The following is a 21,886-nucleotide window of genomic DNA, read 5'->3' as shown; positions in this document are numbered from 1 at the left end:
TAAATATTTATATATTTGCTTTCATGAATCTGCTTTTAAAGCAGCAGAAATGTGGACAAAAAAGAAGGAAAGGAAAATAATAAATGTCTGATCAAAGTCGGTCTGTCACAGTAACCCACTTCACGACTGCCGCACCACTGTGAGCATCCAAGTTGCATTTTCTCCTCTCACCCTAACTTGATTGTGCCGGAGAAATGATTTCAGTAGACGTCACTCATCTGCATAGGGAGTAAAATGCAACCATCCTGCAAGGCTTTTTGCACCCTGAAACGCTCTGTATCCTCGCCGTCTGAGTAAAGGATCTATTAACTGCTGCATAACCCAAACTACAAACATGGAAGGTACGGTTTGCATGTAGTGTCATGCCAAAATATATATTTATATCCACAGATAGGAGACACATCTGGGTTGCAAACTGTCCAAGATGGATGCAGCGCCGCTGTGCGCAAGGATGCACGGCGGAGCGGCAGCAGGGTGTCTTTAAATCTATATCATTTCGCTTACATTTATGCCTCCTTATTGTCAGTTTCGTTTTTCCACCCTTGCAGGAATAGGATGTTACTAGCATCCGCTGTAGTGGTATGGGAATGGCTGAACGAGCACGGACGCTGGCGGCCCTACAGCCCGGCTGTCTGTCATCACATCGAGGCAGTCATCCGGAGCGACCCGCGCTGTGGTAGTGTCGTCCTCGGCCAGGTGGACTCGCGCCTCTCGCCCTACATCATCGATTTGCATTCCATGCACCAGTTCCGACAAGACACAGGTGAGGAGCAGAGAGGAGAGGTGGGGGACACAGGGTGGAGGATGTAACGGTGTAGCCGGGCCTGAGGTGGAGGCCTTTTTATTCTGTGTGTCTCCTTTACCTTTGCAAGCCTATATGTGGATTCTTACCCGGGAGCTGATGCCTGATGTTTGTGTGTTTTGCTGCATTGTGGCTTCTTTTTTGTAAAGGAATGACTTAAATGCATCTATTTTTTCATTTAGTTTCCTAAATCTGGTCACCTATAGGTTACATTTCCCTGCAATTGATTATATTTCATTTGGACGTTAAAAGAACAGGAAGGTATGCTTTTATTTTGAAAGGAGTGAGTGCCAAAGTGAGTCATTTTGGTAGGATCTGAGTGTTTGCATGTTGCACCCAGGCTGCAGCAGCAGCTGAAGTGTCCAGTCATACCCACATGCCAACACTTTGATCAAAACTAGCTTCTTTTGTAGCAGAATGTTGATATGAGAAGTACTGTTGATCTGATACTGATACCAGTATCGATATCGGCCCCCAATACAGCCTAAAATGCAGTATCGGTAAGTATCGGTAAGTATGCCAGTTAATGCACCGTTCCACCACATTTATTAGCCCCCCAAAAATCAACAGGTTTCAGGTGAGTTATCACGTGACAATAACAAACAACAACAACGCAGTGCTAGCAGAGAGTGTAGCATTAGCCAAAGCTAGCTAAATGTCAGCAATCAGTGTTTTTCCACCAAGAACATCCATCAGATGTTATTGCATTGGTATCGGAGCGGTTCTCAGTAACTGAACATCTTAAAGGACACGTCATCTTTCACACATCAAAGTTTCATTTTAAAGCGGTGTAAGACAAAGCAGGCAATTGTCAGTTGTCCAACTTTGGCAGAGACCCACACGTTTCCCTCCTCTCCCAACACTGTCTGACAAAAGCCTTTGTGCAGTTTGTTTTCCAAACCCAGCAGAAGCAGAAATTGTGGGGCGGGGGCTGGCAGACAGGGTGCCCCAGTCTAAACAGGAGACAGGGAGGAGGAGAGAGGGGAGGAGGGTGGGGAGGAATGTCAGGAGTCTGAGGCCTCAAAGGAGGTTTATGGGAGCAGATTTTATGAATGAACTTCCCTTTTGTCTTTTGCTTCAGAGCTGTACGTCAGATTTATCATCATCTGTTTGCACTGTAAACTTCTCGGCTCCTTCCTATAAGAAGTAAACGTAAAGTGGCTCACAGAAAAAAAAGGTTTCATCGGTCATTTTGTGTTTCAGACGCAGGGTTTGATCAGTGGAGGCTTTACAGTACGAAGACTCTGTAGAGTTTCTCTGGACACCCTGGGAAAGCAAACACAGCCAGCTTTGGGTCGGATCAAAGCTGCCAGCCAATCAGAATTCAGAACACCATGTGCTGTTACTAGGGGCAACCTGTTTGCCCAAATTCTTAGCCAGCAAACAGATCCATGTTGAATTTGTTAGGGTTGTAATGCACTTGTCTACAGAAAAAAGAACCAGTCTTATTGCAACTTCCTGTCACCACCAAGCATCGTGATAATTGTTTGAGTAGAGAAACAAAGATGCTCAAGTTAAGTTCAAGGAAATAGTCCAAATGTACCATGATTGTATTTTAACTCTTGATGATTTTTTCTGCTTTATGTGACCCACTGACCTCTGTCTTAGGTACCCTTCGACCGGTACGACGTAGCTTCTACGACCCCACCTCGGCTCCGGGCCAGGGCTGGTTGTGGGAGTGGGAGAACGACACCGGCAGTTGGACTGCGTACGACACGGACGTCGGCATCGCCATCCAGGCGGCACGCGATCGCCAGCAGCCCTGGCTGGACCTGGCGCCGCTGGGTTTCTGCTACCTCATCGACTTCGAAAGCATGACCCAAATCAACGGGCAGACGCAGCGCTGCCGACGCATCCAGCGCCGCTCCGATCTGGCGTACCCGCTCGTGTCGGGGCCTCTGCCTAGATCGCACCACGCATGGGGACCCACGTCCATGCCCAGCCATGGAGGACTGCTCGGCGTGGATGTTTCCGGAGTGGGTATGGGGATCAGGATGAGCAGCAGCGGGACAGGAAATGGAAGCGCATACCCGAGCGGGGCACTTCCTGCTTCAGCCATCACCTCTTTAGGACAGCCCTGCGCCTGTCAGCAGTGCATGTTGGTGCTAAGCGTCAAAGCGGGCGCAATGGCAACTGCTCACACTTTAGGTCGGAGGCCGCCACAGACAAAGCCACCGAGCCCCAAAATCAGCAGCCACCCAATCCCAGGAGGGTCGTACTCACTCACCCTCCCTCGGCCTCCCTCCTTGTCTCGCTCCCTCTCCCCCCACAGGACGTCCATAGTCGGGGCGACAGGTGGCTTCAGTGTGGCAGGTATGGGTGGTATGGGTGGTCCAGGAGGTGGAGGTTTCATCGGTGGTGGCGGCGTTGGCGGTCCAAGCTTTGGCTACGGAGGAGGCTTCCCCCACTCTCTCTCCCTCCTAGGCTCAGCCACAGCAGCCCTCTCCATCTCCTCCACCCGACCCCCTCCTCCACCTCTCCCCCCGCCTCCGCCGCCACCTCCTCCGCCCTCCACCACGCTCTCTTCTTCCGCCATCCCTCCCCCTCACCCCTCCGCCTCGTCCTCCCTGTCGGCTTCCTGCCCCGCCCCTACAGCGCCCGCTCAAGGTCCTCCTCCGCCTCTCATCTCCACGGCTGCCTCCACCTGCACGCCATCGCCTTCGGCCCGCGTCCTGGGTCCAGTGTCTTCGTCGGGTGCTGCTGCCTGCGCGGCTCCTCTGCCGCCTCGGTCCAGCCTGGCGGGGCTGAGTCGACCTGCTCTGCAGCGTATCGCCATGGCTCAGTCTCGTGCTCTTATCGCCTCTGGGTGAGTACACAACCACCGTCTTAGAAGTTCAGTTGGCTTAAAATATATTTTGGACTGAATGTAGATAAACTGGAAATTAACTTTGTGTTACATCCAAAGACGCTTTAACAACACAAACCGGGTGTAGTACTCACTGAGTGCGATCTGATACTAACACCTTTTTTCAAGTTGGAGTTGTCCTTGGACTTTAAAGCTGCAGGAGTGATATTCTCATATTTTATATTTATTCATATTACACTGAATAAGATGAAAAAATATGATGTGAAAATGGTGGCCTTTATTGAATAACTAGCAGAAGATTATCACCCAATTTAGTAGTTCCTCTTTTTCAAACATCGTAGCATCTTTCAGCAGCTGTTTTGGTTTGCACGTCGCACAACTTTACTGTTTACATGCACCGTAAAGCCGCTTTCCCACTGGTCCAAAAACCTGCTAACATTGGCTTTTTTGCTTAATGGGAAAGGTTTTTGGTCAAATGACTCTGCAGCAGACCCGGGTAATTATTGCCTCGGCTCGATCGGCAATGATGGGAACACAAAACCCGTGTCGACAGGCTAATCTCCGCCCCCTTTCCGGCGCGATGCTATGACGCGCATTGAAGTTCCGGCCGCTGTTGCGTAAATACAAACACACGACGGTGAATTTGTTATTTGTTCCGACAACACTGACAAGACAGCAAGGTGAGAGAGCTGCGTACCAAAGAGTATAATCTAAGTTCTTTGTGCGTACTATTGTTTACTAACCCTGTTTCCGGCGCATTTGTGACGTCAGACGGTGACGCAGCAGGAAAGAGACCGGAAGGAGGATACTTCACTGGCAATGTGAACCGAGACAATCGGCATTTATTAGCGGGTCTTTTAGGGTCTGAAAAACCTGCGTCAACGCGCTAACTTTGGTGAGAAAGGGGTATTAGTGACAAGTTGGTGATTGGTGTTTTCATTTAGGAGATGAGCATCTTTTAAAATGTTCAATATAAGACTGCAGGCACAACTGTAAACATACTTAAGGAAAACATAATAATAATAGTAATCGTGTTTAAATGCCAGCCATGCACTTGTTGTTAAATGATGTGACAACCAAACAGCATCTTCACAGAGACTACATCGTTTATCAATCCACTGTAACGTAAACGTAACTACACCCACTAAACCAAACATGTAAGACAAACATTTTACACAGGAATTTCTCATTTGGGTGAAGCCCTCATTACACAGTGACTCACATCAGCGCTCATTAGCATTCCTGAGCCTTTAATCTTTGTGACAAAGTCCGTCAGGGTCGCTCATCTGCAGAGGAAACAATGAAGAGCATTCAGACAAGGCCGAGTTCTCACAAGTGTTTCACATTCCTCGTATTTGTCATGCAAACACTTAATGACTGATTTACTATACACACACAAGCCTGCTGTACACACCGGACAAAAGATAAACAGAATATTTTAAAAAATGTGGGTCTTTTCCCAAGAAAGTAGCTATATGCTAACAACAATGCTAAAAGTGCAGCTGGCTAGTTGGTGTCACTAGCTGTGCTATATTATTCACTGGGAATTAGCTTAAATGTCAAATGAAAGAAGCAACACATTATTGGACAATCATGTTATTTTTCTGACAAACTTTGCCTCTTAGCTTCAACAGTGTTAGCTAAAATCGGGTTAGCTAATGCTAATATTTGAGGCAAGTTTTTCTGTCTCACCTTAAATCTCAATGGAAGATTTAGCAGAAGTATTACCTTTATAGAATAAGTATTTAACACCTAAAAACAATGTGACCAGGTGGGCTTTAGGTATTACATGTTCTCAGTGTCAGTGGATGTTACTGAAGGAAAGAAGTCGCAGTATCCAGGTGTCGTAGCCAGAGGGCGCTTGTTAGCAACATGTCTTTGGTCAGTGACACAGAGAGGTCCACTGATGTTTATGACTTGGCCTTTTTAACATTCAATCATTACTCTCTGTTCTGTAGTTGGTTCTGTTGCGACGTATTGTGAGCATGCTACAAGCTTTAGCATTTAGCTTTCTAGATTTCATCAGAATGCAATTATAGCCTTCCTTTTATAAAACGTAGAAGTTTCTTTCTCTCACATATTTAAGGCAAGAAATCTTTTAATTCTGTGTAATTTTCTGCATGTTCTGTGATGAAACCAAACGACCACATGCGGAGGATCATTTGCGAGCCCATCCAGCAGGGCACACCAACTTTCTGAACCTCGCATTAGCAATCCAGCTAAGCCTCAGATTAATAGCAAATACCACAGGCTTAATATTCCTGCTCCAGTAATCTCTGTATTTTGTGTCAGGTGAGCTGTGTGACTGACCCATTCTTTCAACATATCAGGTGAGAGCACCTGCTGCTGCGGTAAAACCTCCCAACGTCACAGTGAAGAGTCCCTCTGATCCTGTGAGCCTGGGTTTCCCTCTGCTGCTCGCCCTTCTCTTCTCCTTCTACTTCTTCTTACCCCAAGCTCCACTTAGTGCTCCTGCTGTCCTCGTCCTCTTGCTTTTAACCCAAATTCACAGCTGGCACGCACGAGTACTGGTGCAGCTGAGGCAGCCACCTGTTTAAGCTGGTTAATCCAGAGCTGAGTCATTGAAATCCATAAATACATGTAGCAAATTAAGTCCACCTTTATATCTTTAGTCATTTCTAAGAAGGAAAAAAGGTGGAAAGCTAAGCTAAGTGTCGTCTTCATTAGTTTACTTAGTGTTTTAGCAGTGTAGTCGCTCTGGCTCTACAACTCTCACTTAATGTGAATAATGTTGATTTACATTTTTTCAATTTAAGTATAAAAATACAAAATTGTGCATGTATGTTTTGTAGAAGTCAAAGGTAAAAAAATTGCCAACTCTCTGTACAAGGTTCAGCTGCTCCTAAATGGTCCTCTGAGTTTGCTACCTAGTTGCTAATGGTGTCTGCTGTTTGGTGCTGAGCATTCATTTGATTATTTAAAGAGGGGACAATAATATAAAGTTGATTACTGAGCTTCGAAGCATCGCCTTCAACAGTAACATAATGTTTTAGTAGTTTGCTTCCTCTAGCTCTGGATTTCTCACGTCCTTTGACTAATGACAAATGTAAATTTAGTCACTTTCAGTAAACTGACAAAATTGTGAATTTTTATTTTGTTAAAGTCAAAGTGAAATGTAGTTTGAAATAATCATATTTAATAGCTCGCTTAGCTTCACTGTGCACTGCATATACCTTTTTCCACATTACATATACACTACACATACCTTTTTCTGCATTACATATACTGTACCTTTTTCCGCACTACATATACCCTTCTCTGCACTACTTCTACCCTTTTCCACTCCACATATACCTTCTCCTGCACTGCATACACATTTTTCTGCACTACACATACCGTCACCCTTTTTCACTCTACATATACTTTTTTTTCTCACAGGACAATAAGCTAGATTAGCTATAGATCTCTGTTATATTACAAAACACTGTATATTATAAAACACTGTATTTTACACTATGAAGTGAGCCAACTATTTTATATCTGCGAACTCAATTTGTATCTATTTATTCTTGTTTTATTCTATCTTTATATTTTGTTTATTTGAAAGTAAATCAGGATAATTGTAAAAAAAAAAAAAAAAGTATATACTGTTTTTGAATAACCTTAAACACTAGAATACTTGTTAAAGTGAGTTACATATTTGATATATTCTGTAGATGTTGACACAACATTTATAGATATTAATGAATATTGATATTTATTTGAACATCTAAAAGGAATTCAACAAAATAAGTAGTTAAAGTCATCTAAAAAGAACCCACAATTATACTGTATTGTTATTGTATTCGCACATATAGTTCCTCTGGATTGCTGAGCTCATTGTTAACATTTGTTGTTGTCATTGTTAAGAGAGTTCACCTTCAGTGAAATGGAGCAGATGGTTTCTGAGTCAAGTGTCAGAGATTATTACAGTGACGAAAGTTGCCTTTAGTGCACACAACTGTTGTGGGCCTTTCCCCTCTCGCTGCGGTGGCTTTGTTATCTGCAAGTGTGTCACTGCCACAAAGACGACTCTTCCTCCCCGTTTCATGGATGTATCTATTTACCGGACTTGATTTAAGGTGTGAGCTTGTACGTTGTGAAACTACATAAATGTTTGTGTGTCTGTGTGTTGACATATGCTGCAGCACGACATCATCCAGCGGTCCAGATGGAGGCGGCTCTAATGCCACTGGATTAGCCCGGATCAAGGAAACGTGACCAGCCTACACACCTCTCATCCTTTTCTTTCCCCACCTTTCTCTGCTTTTCACCCCCCCTCCATTTAATCTGTTTTATCACTTCTACGCTCACAAATGTCAATGAACTTCTCTTCGCTCAGGTTTAACCCAGTCAGCTGACACGTTTTGTCCCTTTGTGAATCACGTAAAGCACACACAGGAAGCTAACACTCTTGGTAAAGCAGATATAGTAACAGAGGACAGTGTAAGGAGATTTATGAGGTACGGGAACTGATTGTTACTGTCCTACCATTTATACAACAACATTAAGCCTAGTACAACCTACAAGATTAATTAGCTCATGTTTACTTAAAGAACAGGGTCAGTAACATTAGATTTTCTCCCCGTACATTTGGTTCCCTCCGGGTACTCCGGCTTCCTCCCACAGTTCACATGCTCGTTGGGTTCTTTGGTGAAGCCCCTTTCCTACTGGTCAAAAAAGGCGGCTTTTTTTGCTTAGTGGGAAAGTTTACAATCAGCATTCAGACTCGGGTCAGATGACTGTGCAGTAGACCCGGGTAATCATCGCCTCGGCTCCTATCAGCATTGATGGGAACACAAAATCTGTGCTACGCTCCGTCGGTAACTTCTGCGACTCCTCGTCCTCTCAGCTACAAATTCTTCCTCCGTCCTCTCAGCTACAAATTCCAGTCAAACATCGGTCCAAATTTGTCGGCGCCGAGTTTGATAAACAGACTGAATGAGTGATAGATACAATAAAGACTTAACCACCGTAACATCTTCATTGTTTACTAACCCTGTCTGCGGAGCATTTGTGACGTCAGACGGTGACGCAGCAGAAAAGAGGCCGACAGGTGTATACTTCACTGGCAATGGGAAAAGAGATCATTCATTAGCGGGCCTTCCCTGCGTCAATGCGCTAATATTGGTAGGAAAGGGGTATAAATTGTCCGTAGGTGTGAATGTGAGCCGCCTCTCGCCCAATGACAGCTGGGATAGGCTCCAGTCCCCCATGACCCCGAACAGGATAAGTCGTATAGATAATGGATGGATGATGTATGTGCAGTTTTCCAAAAGTATGTATTGTAGCATTGTGGGGAAGCTAGACGGATGGAGGAAGAATGAGGAAGAGGCGATGTGCGTTGCTAGCTTAACAAAGCCCAGATTTATTTCTCCAGAAAATGTATTTCCTCGGAAAAACAACAAACAGGTTGGCTAACTGCTTTTGTCACTTAGCTCTCGCACGCTCAGCATGCGTCTTCTCTTCCCCAGAACGCCGGACTCCCGCTTAAAAATAGCTTTTATAACAGTTACTCCCTCTTTCCTCCCACGGAACTACTTCTCCGCCAATTAGCCACTATGGTGGACACCTCTCTCAATAAACTGCAAAACAACTGCCAACATAAACAGGAACTTATACCCAGTTTTTAATTTCACAAATCAAGCAGAGAATAAAATTACATTTAGACCACATCGGAAAAAACGCACACATAAAAATAGAGGAAAGAAAAACAGGGTTGGCTGTCCAGGTAGCTGAGAAAAGTTCCCCAAAGACCCAATTTCTGATTTGTTATTGAAAAAGTAAAATATTTTTGTCTGTGATCATTCTGCTATAAAGCAGCCAAACAAAAATCACATGCTATGTGTATTAATTGATGTGTGTTAAGCCTTTATTTTGAAAATTGCTAGCAACTCGCACATTCTTACATCCATAGGGACTGCTAATGCAAACATTGCAGTTAAAGTAATCATTGTGATATAGGGGGACAGTTTTAATGGATGTGACACAGCAAAGTGTTAAAACTCAACTGCCAAAATCTCCGGTCAGGATTTATGACAGCAGCTGTGCTATCAGCGGTAGCACCGTGTTAGCATACAGTCGTATGTGCCTGGGTCTGTCAGCCTTATGGCAGCCTGGCGGCGTGACGCGGTACCTGGCAGGTAATCCGTGCTGTGACGAATCTCTGGCCAACAACCAGAGTTCAGTCAACAGATGGAGGAAGGTGGATTAGCCCTATATAAGGAGGAAGGAGACCTGACAGTGGCACACAAGCGGAGGACGAGAGGAGACAGTGAGAGCCGAAATATTACTGGAATACCTGTGGTGCGTTCAGCGAGCAAAAATGACTATTATCAAAACTGGCAGACCGTAAGTACACACCTCTACCTGGACAGTTATAGTGACTGTTATTGTGTGTTTTATACATTTGTATTACCTGTAAATTAGCAGAGGATGGTTCTTTCAAAATAAGGGCATGAGTTTATTTTAGAAGTTTCCTCTTCAACCATTAATCTAAGTTGAATGTTGCTGCCTACTTTCTTTATAAAATAAGAGTTAGTTTGATTAGTCTGACTTCCTCTTAATTCAATTTAAAAAACTTCATTAATCCCACTACGGACAAATGGTTTGGAGCAGTACATAAAAAACAGAGGCAACAATAAATTATACATAAGAGCTTAAATATGGATCTAAAATTTAAGAAGATGCTAATTAAGTAGAGTCATAAATAAATAAACTGCATAAAAAAGGATTAAAGGATTAAAAGAGTATTTAGTAATCTTAATAAATAATTGAAAACACCTTAATGTGTCGTCGTAAAGAGATTTCTTTGTAGAATAACTGCTGACTTTGTTCCTCCCTGGTTCTTCAAAACGGTTACATTTCTTCTACGCCAAATAACTTATTCGTAAAGCGACAGGTGTCCTGATCACATCACATCCTGATCTTAAGCCTCACACGGCGAGACGTCCTACCTGGCAAGGATAGTATGTCGGCTCGTGATGTTTGTTTCCCAACATGACGCGGCAAAAGCTCCTTAACCTGCTGACACGAGGAGAACTGGGAGCCGACATATGCCGCGGCCAGCTGCATGTGTAATTATATATTTGTTTACAGGTGACTCATCAGATGGTGATACTGTAAATGTAGGCTAAGGTGACAGTCACATGTATGCCTTTAGAGTGTCAGTGACCTGTGGATTAATGTACGGCTGTTTTGTTGTGTTTCAGAGTGCCAACAGTTCCAGTGAAGAACCTGAATGGATCCAGCCCTGTGCACCCGGCGCTGGCAGGTAATTAAGTGCTTACAATTAGATTGAAACTGAGTTTAAAAAATTTGAAGGCTTTAGAGTTGCAACTTTATCTTTGCTTTTCAACTCTTTAAATAAACTTTTAACTAAGCCCACAGACGAACAAAGCTAATGTCCTTAAGCCTAACATATTAGTAAATCCTTTGACAAGCATGATTGACTGAGGATTCCTTGGATAAAAAGCTCATCATGCTAAAAGTAGACTCCAAATACAGTGTCTAACACGCCCCCTCTGCTGGCTGCATCCAGGCATCACAGGCATCCTGATGAGCGCAGCAGGACTTCCTGTCTGCCTGACCCGCCCTCCCAAGCTGGTGCTTCATCCTCCACCTGTCAGCAAGAGCGACATCAAGCCCGTCCCCGGCCTGGGCCACTGCTGCCGCAAGACCACAAAGAAACAGGCTCGTAAAGGTGCGTTTGAGGACGGTTTTTTTTCAGCCACATAGAGGCATGTCTTTCATGTGCACTTTTGTGACTCTTAATGTTTCTGTTGTAGGCAAGACCCCCGAGGAGGTGGTGAAGAGGTACCTGCAGAAAGTTCGCAATCCCCCTGAGGAGGTGAGAGCTCGTTTGATGACTTTAAGCTACGAATTCAGTCAAATAAAAACTTTAAGAAAAGACGTATGTAAAGTTTTCCTCTCAGGTTAGACGAGTCATAAATTGTTCCTTGTCTTCTCATTTTAGGACTGCACCATCTGCATGGAGGCGCTAGCTGGACCGTCAGGCTACAAGGGCCCCGGCGTGGGTGGCATCTCGCGGGCCGAGTCGGTGGGCCGCCTGGCGCAGTGCGGTCACCAGTACCACCTCCAATGCCTGGTTGCAATGTACAACAACGGCAACAAGGACGGCAGCCTGCAGTGTCCCACCTGCAAGACCATCTATGGAGTCAAGACCGGCAACCAGCCCCCCGGCAAGATGGAGTACCACGTCATCCCCCACTCGCTGCCCGGCCACCCCGACTGCAAAACCATCCGGATAATTTATAACATCCCTCCTGGCATCCAGGTAAAGACAGGTTACCAAATCTAACACGACACTAGCTATAAAAGTACAAACACGGAAAGTGTTTTTGTCTTTTCATGAACAATTTAATTAATTTTTTGTTGCTGTTTAGGGCCCAGAGCACCCAAATCCAGGCAAACCCTTCACTGCCCGGGGGTTCCCCAGACACTGCTACCTCCCTGACAGCGAGAAGGGACGCAAGGTAAACAAGGAGTTTCCTCTACTGCATCATTTCCTGCATAAAGGTGACAGGATTTTGTGATTAAGTGTCTTTCGTAATTGTTTTCGTTCAGGTTCTGAGGCTCCTTCTGGTAGCATGGGACCGCCGCCTCATTTTCTCCGTGGGCACGTCCAGCACCACCGGCGAGTCAGACACAGTCATCTGGAACGAGGTGCACCACAAGACGGAGTTCGGCTCCAACCTGACGGGCCACGGTTACCCCGACCCCGGCCACTTGGACAACGTCCTGGAGGAGCTGAAGGCTCAGGGCATCACCGAGGAGGAGTGTCTACCGCGAGACTGAACGAGAGACGCTGAAGAGTCTGAAAACAGCTGAGTACTTTTACCACCAGAGACGGGAAAAAAACGTCAAAAAAATACAAAACTCTTAACAGGAACGATGCAGAAGTTGTTTCAGCCGAATGTGCAAAGAGTTAATTTCTCTTATGACTGCATGAGTCAGTTTCCATACGCGAGAAATGGTTGTTTCTCCCGATGCAGTAACAGTGTCAGATGGTTTTCAGTGAGACATTTGAGACCACTGTGCACATAAGTCAGTGTTAGATTAAAAAAAAACATTTATACTGTGAGACTTCATATCAAGAATGTAACAAAGTGAATTTCGCTGAATCGATGAAGTGTTTACCACGACTACTGCTGCTAAGTGGAACTGAAAGGAGGCGAAGAAGTTCGAGTCCACTGGCAGAAGAAACTTTCCACTGCAGATAAATATTTCAAGTGTATAACTGGATATCTGAGCATGAATATTTGCTGACCTCTAGTGGTATTTTTCCAGAACTACATTCCTTTTTAGCTTTGATTTTTATTCAATTGTATCGATGTATATTACAAATACTTGATATATTATATGATATTGTTTCCATTCTATCATGTTTTTATATTTTAATTTTACATTTCGTTTTATATGGTGTGTTTCTTTGCATTGTTTTTGTGTGTGTGGCGTGACGGACTGACACGTGGGGTGAAGTGAAGATAAGCTGCAGGTGTACCGGGGATTGCCTGACATTTTTTATGCCATTTACCAGCCCCCCCTTTCTTTAAAAAACAAACCATTATCAGTATTTTGTATTTAGAAAACTGACATTCCTTAATTGTTCGGCCCTCGGAGCATTGGTAAAAGCTTTCTATGTTCTCTTGTTTATGCTTTACTGTTGCGGATTGAAAGAGGGAAAAGCTACCATGGATTACACTGCTACCATTCCCCCCAGGAGGAGGAAACTCCCCCAAAAGCTAGGATTGGACCTCCTGCCTGAGCTCAGATTTGCACAAGGCTTTCCACTTAGTATCGAAAATAAACCGGACAGCTTGTATCTACTGTACTATTTATGTAGGACACACACACCAGCCTCAAACGCTCTAATCACACTACAAATGTGGTCATCTGTTGGTTTCTGTCACGTTTAGTTTCCGCCATTGAGCAGGTGCAAAAGACTATCTCTTGTTGTGGATCTAGCTTTGGCCAAAGTGGTCCAGTCGGTTTGCATTCGGTCCATTGTGGACTGGTTTATTATTATGAGGTACGTTAGATGAGTTGTTGACATACTAATGTAGGCCAACATTAAAAGCATTTATGCTTTATGATACTTTATGTATGCACTGTACTGTATGTATGTGTTTTATGTGCACAAATTTGCATTAAACGTTTTTCTAAGGTTCAAAGAGAGAACACAACTCTTTTATTTTGTGTAATGCTGATCGTTTCAGTCCTTTAATGTGCCATCTCTTATATTTTCAAGTGACACTGTTGTACTTCTGATAAACAGCAGACACTTAAGTATTGTGTGACAGTAGTACAAATAGAAAACAGTTTGCTAACATCAGCTAGCCACCATAAGCTAGTCATTACTAGTTAGTCACCAACTTTCAAACTTTAAACTGACACTATGTTACTTTTGATTAACAGCAGACACTGGCCACAAGTGACTAATACAAGATGATGGTAAATGCTAAAATATCCTTTAAAAATAAAAATATTGTAACAGTTTGCTAACATTAGCTAGCCACCATTAGCAACAATGTTAAGACCTTAAATGTGCCAACTTTCAAACTTTAAAGTGGTATGGTACTTTTAGCAGCTGTGTCCACCAGTGTCAAATAAAAGTTAATGATAAATGCTAAGATATTGTGTGACAGCAGAGAAAAACCAGTTTCCTAACATTAGCTAGCCACCATTAGCTCGTCATAGACCAATGTTAATAACTGAGATGCTAAAATGTGCTAACCTTTATATTTTGAAGTAACCCTATGGTACTTTGATTAACACCAGACACTATAGCTACAAGTAACAAATAAAAGATGGTAAATCATAAAATATTGTGTGTCTGTAGCACAAGTAAAGAAGATTCCTTAAGTTAAGAAACTCACCCTGTTTTGCTAAGCTAGCCACTATAAGACACTATTCATACAAGACAAATGTTATTTAAGTCTTTCAATGTGCCAGCTTTCATACTTACAAGTGACACTATTTTACTTTTGAGTTACAGCAGTAACTTTTGCCACAAGTGACAAATACAAGGTAATGAATGCTAAAACATTGTGTGGCGGTAGCACAAATAGAACTCAATCCAAACAAACTCAAAGAATTTGCTTACATTAGCTAGCCATCATTAGCTACAAGACCAATGTCAAAACCTTAAATGTGCCAACTTTCAAACTTTAAAGTGACACTATGGTATTTTAAATAACAGACACTGTGTCCACAAGTGTCAAATAAAAAATAATGATTAAAGATATAGTTTGACAGTAGAGAGGAGTCTAAAAGTAAACAAGCTCAACCCGTTTGCTAACATTAGCTAGCCAACATTAGCTAGTCATACAAGACCAGTGTTTGCAATTTAGATGCTTAAATGTGCCAACTTTCATATTTTGAATATGTTACTTTAAACTGCAGACTATGTGACCACAAGTGACACATATAAGACAATGGTAAATGCTTAAATAATGTGTAAGAGTAGCACAAGCAGAGAGGAAACTCAACCTGTTTGCCACCATAAGCTAGTTATACAAGACCATTGTTGATTATTATTATTATATTCTTTAAATGTGCAAGTTATATAATTTAAAAGGGCATTTTGGTACTATTGATTAACAGCAGAGCCTTTAAGACACAATGACAAACACAAAAGAACTTGTTTGCTAGCTAAACTTAGCAAATAGCAGCTAGCTTCATATTCCTTCATTTGTAAGATATCTTATTTCTTCTCTCAGACGATACATTGGATTGCTTTATGGACCATGTAAGATTTAACTGAAGCCATGAAAGCTGCTATTTACTATGGAAAAATACAACTGTATGTTTGAGGATATGTCTAAAAGTACCAGAATGTTTTGGGCATTGACTGCATCATCAATTTCCTTTATTCTTCATTGACTCTTCCAAGGACTGTTGCAAAATTCTTTACAGTACAAATCTAACCTCTGCATGTTAACTGTATGTTAATTCAATGTTGACATTTTCTTGTGCTATGAGCAAAATTTAATTCAGGCTATATTTTATAGATTAGCCTCATTACTGACTTCTAAATACATGAGAAGTGGATGACCAGTTTATCTGTAGATTAGTCTGGCTCCTGGATTAGTAGTCTGGATTAATTCCACTTTAATGAATGAAAAACTGCTGGAGACAATTAAATGCAATTATAGTGAACCCAGGCAAGAGGATTCAATTATGTTGAAATAAACAAGTTGTTGGAGGGCATCTGTGTTTGTAACTGAAATAGTATGCTTTCATTTGAACAACAGTGGGTTTCTGCGTAAAAAAAAACATTAAGCCTTTTTAATTCTGAGAGAAACTGTTGAGGCAAGAATCACAACCCAAATACAAACCCACAAGAAAAATCTCATTTGTTTACTTCTTGAGATTCAGGCCTTTTAACTGCACACTGGAGGCAACAAACACCCCAAAACCTTTCACACCAACTTTCATTTGCCCTTCCGTTTCCCAACGGCAGAGCTTATCGTTGGTCTTAAGTGACAGATGTGATGGATTGGGCAAAGCTGCCAATTTGCGGTATGAAAATGCACCGGCTGCCTGTCAGGTTACTGAGTAGCAGATGGGTTAAGGGTCTAATCAGGCCGGAGTTAAGCCGACTGACAGCAACTTGTGGCACTAATAAAGATGAGGTGAGGATGCGTTGCCATCTCTCCTCCTTTCATAGACAGAGAAGGAGGCAAAATGCTGCTAAAAAAACAGTAGTTTGGTGTTTAGCTGTGTATTTGTAATAGGCAGTGCGGTTTTGGTGCAGAAACATAGGAGCAGAGAGGGGGTAGAGAGAAAGGGAGCAAGAGGCAGAGGGGAAAAAATGCACATATTATAGTGGATTAGGGTGCTTGAGATGGGGGTAGACGGAGATCCGCCCCTTGCTGAGACCTAAAGTGGGGGAGGGGTCTCAAACTGGTCAGAGAAATCCTTCCTGCAGGAGGTCTATTGTCTACAACCCTCGGCTCTGAACAGAGAGCTGATCACAGCATTTTGTATTCCTCCACATGTTGCCATTTTGTCTGTGATTTCCTCCTAAAGCGCCTCACAGTGTCTCAGTGAAAGGCTTCTTCTTGCCTTTTAGCTCCAAACTGCAGGCTGGAAATGTTTTCTGCGCCTCTTCATGATGCCAGATAAAGCAAATCCTCCCTCTCCCCATCTCGAAATGACTTGTCTATTATTAAAAGCTTTTAAATGAGCAGTGTGCTGGCTGACTACCAAATCCAGCTCCTTGTTGCGAGGGAAACACATACCCGTGGTCTTGGCTCGCTCTCTTTTTTTCTCTCCCTCCTCCCCAGAGGCTCATATTTCAAAACTGTCAGCAGCCTCATGCGCTCACACTGCTGCCTTTCAGCTAAAAGCTTTTTGTGCTCCTGTGGTGCAGATGGAGGGAAAAAGAGAGCAGATGGGAGTGGTTATAAGGAGAGGGAGGGAAAATGAAGGGCCTCCCTCTTCGTTGCCAAGGCAACTTGATGTCACTCTGACATCACGCACCACTAAAAGCTTTTAACCGGATTCCTCTCCTGCCTTAGGCCCCATTTTGAGTCCTCTTTCAGCAAGGCTAGGGGGGAAGGGCACAGGCAGGACGGTGTGTGTGCCTTCTTGCATGTGTTACTCCCTCACTGCAGATTAAACACGGCTCTTAGTGCAGTAAAAGACTTTCAAATTCAACCTTCTATTTCTGCAAACACAGCCTGCACAGGCCAAGAGAACCATTTCAAAAATGGCAACAGAAGATGGGTTCAGCTACCTAATGCAAGGCCACAGTGAGAAACACAGGCGGGCGCCGAACTGGACAGACGGGGAAATGAAAGCGCTCCTGTACGTGTGGGAGGAACACCACAACGAACTAAAAATGAGCAAGAGGAACGCCAAGGTTTATGAGAAGATGTCTCAGAGGTTTTTCCAGCTGACCGGAGAGCAGCGGTTCAAAGAGGAGATCAAGATGAAAATCACCAACATGTCTTTTCAGTACAGGCAAGTGCACCCACTAGAGTTATGAGTTCAAACTCAGCTGTTGCATGACTTTAAACACCTATTTTTGATCCAACAGGCGACTGAAATCCACAGCCAGTGAAAGTGGAGAGACGCCGGACTGGCCGTACTACAAACCCATCGAGAAGATCCTCTCCAAGCCGCTGGAAAACGGGCGAGTAAACTGTTTGGACTTCCAGGCCTCCGCTGCAGGTCCCTCCACTTCCTCTCAGTCGACAGACAACGTGGTGACCCTGTCAGAGGAGGGGGTGATGGGATTCCTGCCAGAGTACACAGGCTCCTCAGATGAGATGGAGATAAAACAAGAGCTGGACTCGCTGAGCTCTGACAGTGATCACACACACGGCTCCAGGTAACAGGAAGTAGACATGAGATGTTTTTTGGGTGTGTGTTTATTAGTATACACACACCTTTATTTAGGATATTAATTCAAATTAAAAACAGAACGCCTATGAAGACAATATATTAATAGGTAGAACTTTATTCTTTATGACTCGATTAGGCCTTATTCATGTGGGATAGCAAAATATATATATCTTGATGTAGTTAAAGTCGAGCTGAAACGGCATTTCGAGAGTATCTAGCTTCCGTATCATGACGTAATTCCGAGTGAAACAGGACGTGCAGGCGGGACATATCATTAGAGGGATTTGATTTGATCGCTGAGAAGTGGGCGTAGACAGACGTTCTCCACAGCGCAGTAGCTAGCTAACTGACCGAGCGTTCTTGGTGCTCTGCGGCTTAATGTTGCAGATTGATTGGTTGAAATTGTTTGGTGCTAACGTACGTAAGCACGCGTGAAGTTACCAAACAATATTACCAGGGATGTGATCTAAAAGGATTAAAATGACATTTTTCTTTTCACCTCGACTTTAACAAAAATCAGCTAAGAAATGTAAACAAAATTAGCTTTAGCAAAGGCTAGCCGTGGTTATCTTTAGCTAGCTTTAAGTAGATTTGGCAGTCTGCTTCAGCGTCTGCTGTGTCGTTGCTTTGGTTTAGTGTTAAATTCTTGTTGTACAGACGGAAACTTATACTGTTCTCTTTGAATTTGTATTTCTTTGACATAACAAGCGAAAAGGTGGGAGAACATACGTAAACTTAGCTTTCGCCGAGGCTAACCGGGCCGTGCTTATCTTGAGCTAGCTTAAACGTTAAGCTAGTTAAAATGTTAGCTGTCTGGTTGATTGTCTGGTTTTGTGTTTCACTGTGTTCTTGTTTGGAATTTTACATGACAAAATGAACATTTTATATGCTATAGACTTTGTTAAGATATGTACGAAAGCGTTTTTGGCCTTTTTTGGGGCCAGTACTTTTTTTGTTACTGACTGATGACAGACCTATATGATTTCTAGCTGCTGGAGAGTTTGTGATTATTACAAAATAATGACTAACAATGACATCTTTAACATAGAGGTGGTTTCTCATACCAAGGCACTGCCTGCTCTAATAGGTCCATTCTCTGCCCTCCAGCTCTCACCCTACTTCAGGCAGGAGGAGGCACGCCAACAAGCACCAGTCCATGAAGAGAAAGAAACTGCGGGTGATGCAGGCCATGCTGCAGCAACAGAAGAGGTCAAGCCGGGCCATAGAGGAGACGTGCAGGGAGGTCCGTCGAGCCATGCAGCAACAGAACCTCCTCCAGGTGCAGTGTCTGCAGCTGCAGGAACGTATGATGAACCTTCTTGAGAAGATGATTCAGCCTCCGTCCAGCGCGTCTGCATCATGGGGTCAGAGCGGGGTCAAAGATCCAGGGAAGCCATGAAGTGTGAGGGTTATGTTCGTCTGGGAGAGATCATTGTCTTGCCTCACCTATAGCCTTGTTGAAGCAAAAACATAAAAGTATATTTATTATGGTTTACATGGATCACTTTTAAGGCTTATTGTGTTGCATATGTCAAAGCATAGTTGTTATCAGTTATCAGCCTAAATATATTAAAGGAAGATGACCCTGTTAATAACCCTAATGATATATGCCGGCCCTTTAACATCTACCGTAAGTCTCCAAAGGGATTTATCATTTTTTAAGATTTCAGTTCTTCTCCTTTGATTTTTATTCCAGTAACCATTTTTTAAAATCACTGTGGGAAAAACAGCCTTGCAAAAATAGACTTATCTTTTCACTGTGCCAGGATAATTACATGTTGTGAAGGTACTGATGCCAAAACAGGGCAATTTGTAGCATTACGAACCAGGCAATAATCCCTGCTGTTATTGGAGTGATAGGAAAGGAGCTGTCTCCAAAATGGCATTATATTCATTACAAACTGCTGCCCTCAACAGTGTCTCTTTTGTGCTTATTAGCAGTATTGGCAGTATTGAAAAAAGCATGAAAATGAGACATAATCGCTTCTAACCTTGATTTTATAATGTCATACTAAAGTGACTGTAGAGAATACAAGCTGAAAAATACAGCGTGTCTGACTGAAGACTGAATTCATAGGATTTCCTTCTTTCAACTGATGTAACTGTCAAGGTGAATCTCATGTAGATTCAATAAAGACAAATTTGAAAGAGTCACTACTTAATTCTTCTATCTATTCCTATTGGACTGAGAAAGGACAAACAAAGTAAATATACAGTGTTTTGTGGTGTTGTGCTTTAGGAATAGATTTAACTGCAAACCTCAAGAAACAGAAAACTTTTATTTCAATAGTTTAAAAGATTTTGGATTCATATTCTTGCATTTATGCTTAATAAAACAATACACAAGCTACAGTTGTTGTCTTGTCTTTTTCAGGGGTGATTTTTCCAATGCAAATACGCAGAAGGTAATGTCTGATAGAGCCAAACTCTTAGAGTCTTTGCCTTTCAGCCTATTTTAAGAGGATTTGGAGAAACTGGGGATTAAGTTGGTTCCATCGCACACTGCACTCACAGCTCTTTGGAAGTCACTGCTTCATGAAAATGAAAATGCAATAATGTTTGCTCAAGATGTAATTGTATAAAACATATTGCTACCTTTACATTTTATGCTAATAATAAATTAAATAAGAAAATGCTTCGTGGTGAATAGGATTAGGCTATTCATCAGCATTACTGTTCTATTATTCCTCCCCTTTCTGCAAATATGTGGGCTGCACATGTGTAGTAAAGCCATGTGACAGTGTGTGCAGCCGTTACAGCCCTTTGACCACAGAGAGGTATTGTTTACACACCACCTGCAGTAAAGTGCTGCCGCTTCAGTGTGGAAGAGACAGGGAGCGACTGATATGCAAAGTGAATGAGGAATACTGCAGTGATAACAAACGGGTAAGGCGTTTTATGTTAGTATTTTTGTGATCATATTGAGAGCATACTATCACTGAATGAATTGTGAGTTTTAAACTTGAACCTGCTCCTTCGTGACAGTTTTCTGGTGTGATTAAAGCGCTTATATTGCTGTTTAACTCCCCATATTTCTACATTAAAGTGACGTAGTCTTTGAAAAAAGGCTCGAGGCTTTTAAATTTGATTTACTTTAGCGCAAAATAAAGGCTGTCAACTGACATCAATAGCAGCCAATGGCATCACTCCAATCGTTTGAATATTGAACTAGACAAGCGTGGTGATTGGCCAGAAGGAGACGTCACATGTCCCGCAGACGTTACGCTGTCATGGTTACTGTGAAAGACGCTTTGTGATCTCTGCGGCGAGTGAATGGAGGGAGGTGCTCTCGCGCGTTGCCATATGGACAACTGAATCACGGCAGGAAAATATTGAGTTGAATATGTAAAAAATGGTCGTGTAATGTGAAAAATGTAAACGTATAGAGTCGTAGAAGCGTGAATGTAACCCCTTGGGAGTTTTTGTGCAGCTTTTCACCTCTGGAAAAAAAGGTATTGTTTAATTTTGCCTCGCTGTGGGGATAGTTTCGGACTCGTGCGCGAGCGCTTTAAACTTTTTTTTTTTTCCCGAAAATAACCGATACAATCTAGAGAAGTGGCTAAGCTTTGTCGGGCGTCTCCGGTGTTGAATGTGTTTCACGTTTAAATATGTGGTTAGTAGAGTACTGGAACATTTAAAAACTGCGGTTGACCGAAACCAAACAGTCTGCTTGTCATTTAAGGGTTGTTTGGGGGAATAGGGAGCCAGCTGGCACCGTGTTTTGGGGGAGTGGGTGGAGGGGTGGAGGGGTGGAGGTTAGTAATTTGCAAGCTGTGCTGGGACATGAAAGCTATATGCCTTAACTCTGACAGGTAATTGCTAAAATAAGATTGATAGCTGTGTTTAACTTGGTTATAAATGACTTTAATATGAATCAAAAAGAGCTTGTCTGTTTAAAAGTGCGT

The 21,886-nt window shown here is 42.9% G+C and overlaps 2 protein-coding genes across 2 annotated transcripts; both read left to right on the top strand.

The window, feature by feature from the left end:
• Window positions 1-235: 235 nt before the first annotated feature.
• Window positions 236-13,792, top strand: dtx4a (deltex 4, E3 ubiquitin ligase a). The gene is made up of 9 exons (XM_069672754.1): window positions 236-341; window positions 549-763; window positions 2,411-3,608; window positions 10,820-10,881; window positions 11,149-11,310; window positions 11,396-11,457; window positions 11,584-11,904; window positions 12,014-12,103; window positions 12,195-13,792. The coding sequence occupies exons 2-9, from the start codon at window positions 556-558 to the stop codon at window positions 12,423-12,425; spliced, it is 2,334 nt and encodes a 777-aa protein (XP_069528855.1). The 5' UTR covers window positions 236-341; window positions 549-555; the 3' UTR covers window positions 12,426-13,792.
• A 3,447-nt stretch (window positions 13,793-17,239) lies between these two features.
• Window positions 17,240-20,271, top strand: msantd1 (Myb/SANT-like DNA-binding domain containing 1). Its single transcript, XM_069672677.1, has 3 exons — window positions 17,240-17,597; window positions 17,674-17,967; window positions 19,089-20,271. The coding sequence occupies exons 1-3, from the start codon at window positions 17,344-17,346 to the stop codon at window positions 19,378-19,380; spliced, it is 840 nt and encodes a 279-aa protein (XP_069528778.1). The 5' UTR covers window positions 17,240-17,343; the 3' UTR covers window positions 19,381-20,271.
• Window positions 20,272-21,886: the final 1,615 nt, after the last annotated feature.

The sequence above is a fragment of the Semicossyphus pulcher genome, unplaced genomic scaffold (genome assembly GCF_022749685.1).
Source record: "Semicossyphus pulcher isolate SPU_LCO1_2020_fin unplaced genomic scaffold, fSemPul1.0.p SCAF_21, whole genome shotgun sequence".
Lineage (NCBI taxonomy): Eukaryota > Metazoa > Chordata > Actinopteri > Labriformes > Labridae > Semicossyphus > Semicossyphus pulcher.
Note: the sequence above shows the minus strand (reverse complement) of the source record. Positions and strands in the feature narration are given on the sequence as shown.